At 43.7% G+C, this 10062-nt stretch overlaps 1 protein-coding gene across 1 annotated transcript; it reads right to left on the bottom strand.

Moving 5' to 3' along the window:
- Positions 1–608: 608 nt before the first annotated feature.
- LOC142045742 (uncharacterized) lies at positions 609–8597 on the bottom strand. Its single transcript, XM_075062059.1, is given in 2 exon segments — positions 609–5530; positions 5533–8597. Coding segments are annotated over 2 exon segments (3804 nt in total). The 5' UTR covers positions 8138–8597; the 3' UTR covers positions 609–4331.
- Positions 8598–10062: the final 1465 nt, after the last annotated feature.

The raw sequence follows: 10062 nt of genomic DNA, 5'->3' as shown, positions 1-10062 counted from the left end.
CTGTCTACCGACAGTGGCCAATGCCAGGTGTCCCAGAGGGAGTGAAGCTAACAGGCAATGATCAGTGATCTCTCTCTGCATCCATCTCCATCCTCTGATGAACAGAGAGGCTAGGACACCATTCTTTACCCTTCCAGGCTAATAGCCATTTATGGACTAGCCACCATTGAATTTATCCAGTTCCCTTTTAAACATTGTTATAGTCCCAGCCTTCACAGCCTCCTCAGATAAGGAGTTCCACAAGTTGACTGTGTGCTGCGTGAAAAAGAACTTCCTTTTATTTGTTTTAAACCTGCTACCTATTAATTTCATTTGGTGACCACTAGTTCTTGTGTTATGGGAATAAGTAAATAACTTTTCCTTTTTTACTTTCTCAACATCACTCATGATTTTATATACCTCTGTCATATCCCCCCCTCTATCATATCTTTCCAGTAGTCTTGTGGCATAGGGTCTGTGACACTACATCCCATATTTGTCATAGTAATATGATTATGACTTAATTATGATACAGTCTGTATAAGATGGGTCATGTAGGGTGTCACTGGAAAAGTTATGATTTGCTGAATATAAGTATACTCTTTGTATGCATGTATCATGTTTGTATCTGAAGTTATTAATATTGACTCTGTATCTGTATTTCACATGTAGCCACACCTGGGTGACACCCACTAGGCAAGATGGTTCCAGTTTAAATAACTGGTGGTGAAGGGACCATGCAGAGTAATGACCCATTAGGGAAAACAATAGACTTTAGGAGAAGCTTATCCCCCAGCCGGTGAGCCTTCCTGAGGACACTCCAGACAGCCTGTGGGTAATGGTTGCTATGACTCAGTAAGGTCTGCAAGGGCATGTGACCAGGCCACATGACACGAAACTCCATCTTGAATGCCTGTATTTTTCCACAGATTGAGCTGGGAACTGTTTAGAGAACAAAGGGTTCCCGCTATACACTAAAGCTCTATAAAACAGGAAGTGACATCATCTGTTCTTCACTCCCCCACAACTAAACACTTGCGAGAAGCTCCAGAGGAAAAGGATGTGGAATGAGGGTGGGGACCCCAAGCTGCAGAACAAGTGCAGCTTGTACCTGAAGCATCTGCCAGCCTGCTTGTATCATCAGCCAGGGTGAGGAATTGCTAATTCAAATCCTATCCTTCTAGTATGTTAAACTTAATTTGTGTTTTTGTTTATTTGCTAGGTAATCTGCTTTGAGCCGTTTGCTATCACTTATAATCACTTAAAATCTATCTTCTTGTAGTTAATAAACTTGTTTTATGCTTTATCTAAACCTGTAAGTCTGGAGTGAAGTGTTTGGAGTGCATGGCCAGGCTGCATGGAGACTCCTATCTTGGCCAGCAATTCAAACCTGGGCGTTCCTCTCCTAGAGTAAGGCGGCTTGGCACCTAAGCCACGTTTTGTGAGAATGAGTTAGGTATGTGCCACATTCTGCACAAAACTGCTGGGGGGAGGTGCGAGGGAAGACTTCCTTATATCCTTTAGCCCACTGGTTAGGGGATCCACTCAGGATGTGGGAGACTGCAAGCTCCACAAAAGCAAGTTGTCAATATGGAATCTTCATTGAAGAGGGATGTTTCTAGTGAGGTTCCAGAGGGGATTGGTTCTAGGCCTGACACTATTTAATATTTTTAGCAATGATCTGGAAGTAAATATAAAATCACTGCTGATAAAATCTGCAGATGACAAACACTGGCAAAGTGGTACATAATGATGAGGCCAGGGAAGATGTACAGAGAGATCTGAATTGTTGGAGAGCTGGGCCCAATCAAACAAAATGTGTTTTCATACGGCCAAATGCAAAGCTGTGCTACTAGGAACAGAGAATGCAGTGCCTACCTACAGAACGGGGGACTGTATCCTGGAAAGTTGTGACCCTGAAAAGGATTTGGGTGTTGTAACAATCCTGGTCAAGCTGCCCCTGCTGGACACTTACCAGGTTCTTCATTTGGATCCTGCACACTGGACCCCTGTGTTTTTAAGCTTCCTGAGTCTGAACAGGGTCCAGGCACTAATTCTAGCTGTGGGTTTCTGTCTAATGCCCCCTTCTGAGAGCTGAGATTCTGCAAATCCAACTACATAGGCCCTTAGACTAGTACTGTACTGGCTCCCCCAGACTCCAGTAGCTTAAGCACACTCTTTTTCAGAGCTCCAGCCTTGTGGGTTCTCTGGTTTACAGGTGCCCCTTCAGGGAGATGTGATAATTGAAGCAAACAGACACAGACTATGTCTGCACTACAGAGCCTCTACTGGCATAGCCCTCTAGTGTACACACAGCTTACACCAGCAGAAGGAGCTTTTTGTCAGTGTAGGAACATCACCTCTCCGATCAACGTTAGCTAGGGAGAGAGAAGTGCTCTGCTGTCAACATAGCTGCGTCTGTCCTGGGGGTTTTGTCACCATAGCTATATTAGTCAGGGGTGTGATTTTTTTCACACTCACTGATTGACATAGGTATGGTGACATACCTTTTAAGTGTAGACCAAGCCATTTGAAAATGCCTTATTACAGTGAGACCCTTAAAGAGATTGATCTGTTTAGTTTACCAAAAAGAAAATTGGGAGATGTTTATAGCATATAAGAACCTTCATGGGGAAAAAAATAAGGCATGCTAAAGGGCTCTTTAATCTAAGAGAGAAAGGCAGAAAAAGAATCAGTGGGTGGAAGTTAAAGTGAGACCAATTCACATTAGAAGTAAGGAACAAATGTTTAACAGGGAGGGTGATTAACCATTGGAACAGGCTGCCTAGGGAAGTGGTGGAGTCTCCATCTCTTGACATCTCCAAGTCCAGACTGGCGGCCTTTCTGGAAGATGCTTTAGTCAAATGTGAATTATTGGGCTCAGTACAAGAGTAACTGGGCAGGGGATTCTCCTGCCTATATTATACAGAAATCAGAGTAGATGATCTAATGCAGTGTCTCTCACACTGGGGGTCCCAACCCAAAAGGGAGTTGCAAGGCTATTGTAGGGGAGGTTGTGAGAGTGAGGGCTGCTGGCTGGGTACCTTGCTCTGAAGGTTGTGCCATGCCATGCCACCCTTACTTTTGTGCTGTTGCAGGAGGTGTCATAAACAGATAGCTAAGGGTTAATGTCTCTTTCACCTGTAAAGGGCTAACAAACAGTGACCTGCAACACCTGACCACAGGACTAATCAGGAGACAAGATACTTTCAAATCTGGGTGAAGTTTGGATGTGGGTCCTTTGTCCTACGTCTGTTGTCTCTCTGGGCTCTGAGAGTGACCACACGTATCTACAGGCTCTCTAATCTTCTGTTTCCAATTTGTAAGTACAAAGGTAGAAAGACAGTATAGTCTTTTAAATTGTTTTTCTGTATTTGCAAATGTGTAGTTTGCTGGAAATATTTTAAATTGTATTTTTTCTGGATAAGGCTGTTTATCCATTTTCTATAAGCTGAAAGACCCTGTAATATTCCATCTTAAATTTACAGAGATTATTTTTACTCTTTTTGTCTTTTATTAAAAACTTTCTTTTTTAAAGACCTAATTGATTTTTTACTCCTTGTTAATGCTAAGGTATTGAGTCTGTATTCCCCAAGGACTTGGTGGGAGGGAAAGGTAAATTTCCTCTTTGTGTTAGATTCACGGAGCTTGAATCTGTATTGCCTCTGGGTGAGGGGGAGAAGGGGGAGAGAAACCTGATCTCTCTGTGTTGTGTTTCAAGGAGTTGAAGCACGGTAATCTCCTGGTGTACCCAGGCAGGAAAGATCTGGGAGGAGGTAAAGAAGGGGAAGGGAAATGGTTTATTTCCCTTTGTTGTGAGACTCAAGGAATTTGGGTCTTGGGATCCCCAGGGAAGGTTTGGGGAGACCAGAGTTTATTAGGCACTCAAAGCCCTAATTGGTGGCAGCGTATCAGATCTAAGCTGGTAATTAAGTAGAGGATTTCATGCTAGTACCTCATTTTTGGACGCTAAGGTTCAGATTGAGGAAAGAATACTATGACAGGAGGCAGTGCTGCTTTCAGAGCTGGGTGGTCAGTGAGCAGTGGCAGCTGGTTTCAGTGATGAGTACCACTTTTTTCGGGGTGGGATGGGGTGGGGTGGGGTGGGGGGAGGAGTCATCACAGCCTGGAATATTTTCAAGGGGTGGGCCAGTTTAAAAAAAGAAAGTTTGAGAACTCCTGATCTAATGGGCACTTCTGGCTTTAAAATCTATGACATAAAGATCCATTTTCCAAATATCTATACAGCTGGAATGTAAAAATAGCAGAAGTCCCCATTCCTGAATAAAAGCTGAAAAATGTGCTTGTTTTACAGGCTTTCATGTTTCAGGTGTGAGGGGATTCACTGTAGGCTATTTTCCATCAGACCACCAATCTCTTACCCTATCATACGCTTTTTTATTCTTCTCGCCTTTTTTCATGATTCCCCTCTCTTGTGTTTCATGCTTCCTGTACTTTTCCATCTCTGCTGGCAGCAAGTCCTCGTTTTTGGCGATCTTGGTTATTATCACAGCCTGTTCTCTCACCTCCCTCAGCGATTTTATGCGTTCCTGGTACCCAGACTTCGCTTCCTGCTCTTCTGACATGATCATCAGGTCAATGTATTCTGGAGTGGACAGTGGGTTTGGTTTTAAGGCAATTTCTTGGAGGCGTCGGAGGCTGAGAGATGATCTCTTAATGAGCTCTAGCACTATCTCTGCTACTTCAGTGTATTCCTCACACAGCCTCTTGATAACCTTCTCTGTAGTCATCAGCTCATCAGAGGCCTTTTTGTACTTTTCCTGCAGCTCTGCATAGGTTTTTTTCTCTTTTTTGACTTCATATCTCCACTTGTACATTTGATTGAAGTGAATGTTCCACACACATTTACCAGGGCAAATCCTGCAATTTCCAGAACCGTTCATAGCACAACATTTGTACTTGTCGTTATCATTAGCATATATACAATTACCGTGACATGTGAAGTGACACACCTGGCAGTTTGTTATAAACACACCTGTGCCACTGATATCTTCTTTCACTGCCACTGTTTGTTCTACCTCATACTCAAAGTTTTTATTGGCCTCCATATCACCCCTGTGCTGCTGCAGAGCTCGCTCAGTCTGTCTTAGCTCCTCTAGCTTTGTCAGGCCAGCTTTGATTTGTGGCTGCAGCCCTTGCACAGCAACCTCAAGCTTCTTTCGTTCCCAGAGAACTTCCTGGGTTAATGTTAAACTTTTAGTCTTTAAAGATGTTAAGGACTTAAAAAAAGTCTCCATGCTGATTGCTCCCATTTCCCAGAACATTGCATCAAATTTCAAATGGTCCTTGCCAGCTCCAACATTGTTGGCAAACAGTGCGGAGTTGTTGAATTTGAAATGAACAGGGACACCCTGAACATCCTTAGAACAAGGCACCTCAGACTCATTAATGGCCTGTAGAACAGGGGGTGTCTGTCCATCTGAGAAGGTGATCAGGATTTGTATATTGTCTTTTATATCCTTCCCAAAGATAGAGAGGACTGAGTCAAACACATACTTCTGGGCGTGTGTCAAGCGAGCTAAGGAGGCTGAACTACAAAGCAGACAGTGTCTATCTGATCAATGGCCCTTGGAGTGGAAAAAAATGCTCGGATCTGCTCAGTTAACTTTTTGTCATGTTCAATTCCTCTGGTATCACCAAATCCTGGGGTGTCTATTATAGTCAGGGAATAGGAGACTTTGAAGCCCTCTTTGTAATTGATCTCGTAGGCAGTCACTTCAGATGTCTGGCTCTGGGCTTGGCTTCTGTTTGTAATTTCATGGATTAGTTTGAATCTGAATTCATCTTCCCACTGCACACCCAGGATATAGTTGATCATCCCATTGATGAGTGTGGTTTTCCCTGATCCGGTTGCTCCCATCACCATAATGACTTTATTATGGACCTGATGTGTCTTTTCTCCAAGTCTGTACTTCACATAAGATGACATAGGATCCAATGCTACCTTCTTTAATGGAAGGGCATAGACTGACAGCTGCTCTTCTTTTATGAGCTTGCTGTTTTTGCGGAAAGAGCTTGCTAATTTATTTGAGTCTTTGTTTGTTTGTGTTGAAACAATAACCTCCTCGCTTGGGTCGCTCACAGTCCCATCCGCACACACAGCCGACACTCGGAATCTGTAGGGTGTCTCAGGCCTCAGTCCATCAATGGTACAAGATCCAGTTCTATCTCCTGTCCTTCGTTCCAGCCATTTTTCTTTCTGCTCACCTCCAGCTTCCTCTTTATATTCCACCTTATATGCCCTTATACTGACTCCATCTCCAATGACATTGGGACTCTCCCAGGTGAGAGCGATGGCTGATGATTCCACAGTAGCTTTTTCCGGCTTCCCAGGAGGACAGGTAGGAAGAGTCTTCACAGGATCACTCCCGTCGCTGCTTTCGCTGAGCCCTGGTTTGCTCACTGCAGCGTATCGGAACTGGTACTCGGTGTTTGCACGTAGTCTTGTTACTGTGAATGTCACTTGTGTGTTATTTACATTCACAGCCGTCCAGTTCTCCTGCCCAACAATTCTGTACTCTGCCCGATAGCCAGATAACGCAGCCCTGCCATAGGCTGTTGGGTTAAATGTGAGCTGCACATGGTCATGTCTGATTCCACCAATCAGGGGAGGAAGAGGCTTTGATGGAGGCTCAAAGTTGGTGCTGATCAGCTCTCCCTCCTCATACAGGTAAATGGAAACACCTGGATTGTCCTTGTCTGGAACAGAGGCCACAATGAACCGAGTCTTCCTGTTAGGTTTGTTGACACTGACAAAATGTGAAAGGGACTTGGAAGATTTTCGAGCTTTTTGATATATTTCTTTTTCCTCAAACCAAACTTTGGATTTTGGTTTCTCAGTAACAGAACTGGCTGATGCAGGATCATGAGTTTCCTTTATAAACTGGTTCTGAAGCCATTGTTTTAAATCGGATAAATATGGCTCCTCTTCATGCAGTGAGGTGAATGTAAAGGAGACGATGAAGTCACGCTCAGGGTCAAGTACTATTTCATCTAGTTTACTCTGGGAGGACACCACTTCTACATTGCTTAGGATCCTAAGGTAGGAATTGACATAATTCATCTCTTTCTCCTTTGTATCCAGAAATTCACTGAGTTGCTGGGTATTGAACGGTGACTGGTTTTTACACAATAAAATATCCTTCAGAGCCCCTTCCTCTTTTCCACCTCCACGGATTAATGGTAAGAGTCCTGCTAGCTGTTTCTGGAAAGTCTGTCTGTGTTTCTTACACAGATCTCTGAATTGCTCGATTTTCAGCTTGATTTCGGGGAAGCTTGTGGCAATTGGATTCTTCATCATGTCATTGCATCGCATGTTTATTTCTGCCAGTTCCTCCATAGCAGTCTGAGCATCAGAAATCAGTGATAAACTGATCTCACGCACCAGCCGAGCAGCTCTGGAATCCAGCTTGGTCAGTGGGTACAGCCAGACTCTCACTGGTACGGCCTTCTCCCCACTGTCACCCAGCAGCTTTGGGAGAGTGGAATAAATTTTCATGGCATCTTGGAAATTAGTTGGATTTTTCTCAAGTGCAAAATCACCATGGAACTTGCAGTTAATATTTTCAGCATTTAATTTTTCCTTTTCATCCATTTTGACAGCTCCTTCCTCTTCCATGGATATCTTTTTCATCACAATCTGGAGCTTTCCCTCTATCTCACGTACTTTCTCAGAAGAAGAAACTTCTCGGTCAAACACGAAGAAAGCCTGAACCCCGTACAGCACAGCCGTGACTACATGGGTGGCCGTGCCTTGGTCAAACACAGCAGGGTAAGAGACATTCTTTGCTCCTAAATGGTTCATAGTTAGTTGCTCAAACTTTGTTGTGGCAGAGTACTGGAGAGTAACTCTGGCCTGTTGTTTGGATTTTTTGGTTTCATTTAAGTATTTGGCAGATCCACTTACTTCAACCAACCCCCCCAGGAAACTGGCCTTCAGCGAGGCTGTGACATTGAGTGCATTGGCCTTCTCTTCAATGGTGTCGGATGCGATGATCTCACAGTTCACCCAGGGTTGTGGTTTTGTGTTTACATCCTTGAGAAGCTGTTCCAGGTCCCACAGCGTGATCCCTGGAATAGTAGAGACAAACACATGGTAACGTGACTGATAGATGCACAGGACACAGAGTCTGTCCATGGTTTATTTGTGTCTCATTTCTGAGATTGAAAAATAACGAGTGAAGGACATCAAGTAAACTGACCTGGTAATGTACAAACATGCCAAGTCAAGGCTGAACTACACCCCGAACAACCTTCCCTTGCCCCCGACTTCTTACGCAACTTTGGAAGATGTGAACTTTTCTGATATATTTTTTAATAGATTCCTCTCCAGAGTGACTGAGTTCACTCCCCTTCAGGAGTACACTGCTCCAGGTAGCAAGTGCTCTAGTTATGACTGAAATATCACTTCATTAGAAACATCTGGTTTATTTGATTTAAGAAGCTAGGAATTGCCATGCTTGACCTGATACATGTGTTATCCTTATAAGAAGCACATGTGATTTTTTTAGTGGAATAGGCAATACATCATGTTTATTGAAGATATAATTAGCATATGCATTCAATTACCCCCCCCCCCCCACACACACACTGTCCTGCCAGTCGATGTTATAGTTACCAGTCCAGAATCTGGATCAATCTAGTGGCCACCTAGGTTGGTCACGGGGGTGTAGGAGCCACGTTCTGTTGGTCGTGACACGATGCTCAGGGGAAGGCTTGGCAGGATGAACCCAAAGTTTATATAGTGATTTTCCTCCATTGGGACCAATGAGTTTTGCACCGCCATGCTGTAATCAATTGTTGTTTGATGAGTGCTTGTTTTTTTAAATTGTCCTTCTCATTCTTTATCATAGCTATCTTGTCCCCATTGATAGGTGCCTGGCTCATTTTTAGACTCATCAATTTGCCCTTTTTTAACATTTCAATAGGGGCATGTTGCAGCATCCTGTTGCTCTTGCGTTTGTCTCTGGTTCCTCTCTTGTACATCTGGCTCAGCAATGGGCTTCACACTTATCTCTTTACACACACATTCCTCATTCACAGACAAACCTGAATTAATTTACACAGAACATTTTGAACAGGAACATCAAGTTGCAATGCACAAGAACACAATCATGGCATTTTTTCCTTATTTTAAAATGCTAAACCTACAACAAAGTGGTGACCTTAAAACATCTGTTACTGCCTTGAAATCAGCCCAGACACAGATTCTGACTGATGTATCTTTACCAAATGGCCCATTAGGCCAATCCTTTCTGCTATTCCAAAAGGGTGGCTGGCAGGACATGATCAAATCACACACCAATACATTTAATACATGCTACATTATTATTCTTTATTTTTTATTCTAAATTATACAAAATACAAACATAGAATCTTACTACTACACATGATCATCTAGCCCAGTGTTCTGTCTCTGAGAGTAGCCAGCACCAGATCCTTCACAGGAAGGTGCAAGAAACCCTACTATATTGTTGGAAAATCTGCCCTCATGAAGGTCGCATTGATCTCTAATAGTTGGAGATTGGCTTAAATCTTAAGCATGAGGTTTTATATCCCTTCCTACACCTTTTTTTCCCATTGTTATAATCCCCATATTCTTGTTACCCATATAAACTTCCAGTCCCTCTAAATGTCTAAGCCTGGCCTCAGGACACATGGCTGGTGAGACAAAGGTGGCTAGGAGACTAAGGAAGTTAGCCAGCTGAGTGCCAGGGAAGGAAGGCAGGGAGGTAGAGTTTTTCTTTAACTTGAAGGCACTGCACAAGGAAGAATCTGCAATGGTGCATTGCCAACTCCACTGCTAGCTCTTAATCTGCCTGCAGCTGTGGGGGCCCTGTCCAGACAGCCATCCTGACTGGAGGCTTCTACCCAGATCCTCATCTTCACTTGCTGGGAATGCAGTCTGTGAGAGAACTGTATGGTGACTTGCCTGCCTGGTGCAAAGGTTGCGGATCTCTTGAGGCATCTAGACAGACTTCTGTGTAGTGCTGGGGAGGAGCCGGTGGTCGTGGTACATGTAGGTACCAATGACATAGGGAAGGGTAGGAGAGATGTCCTGGA

Source organism: Chelonoidis abingdonii, chromosome 2, assembly GCF_003597395.2.
Source record: "Chelonoidis abingdonii isolate Lonesome George chromosome 2, CheloAbing_2.0, whole genome shotgun sequence".
In the NCBI taxonomy this organism is placed as follows: Eukaryota; Metazoa; Chordata; order Testudines; family Testudinidae; genus Chelonoidis; species Chelonoidis abingdonii.
The sequence above is the reverse complement of the archived record's forward strand: the minus strand, read 5'-3'. Positions and strand labels throughout refer to the sequence as shown.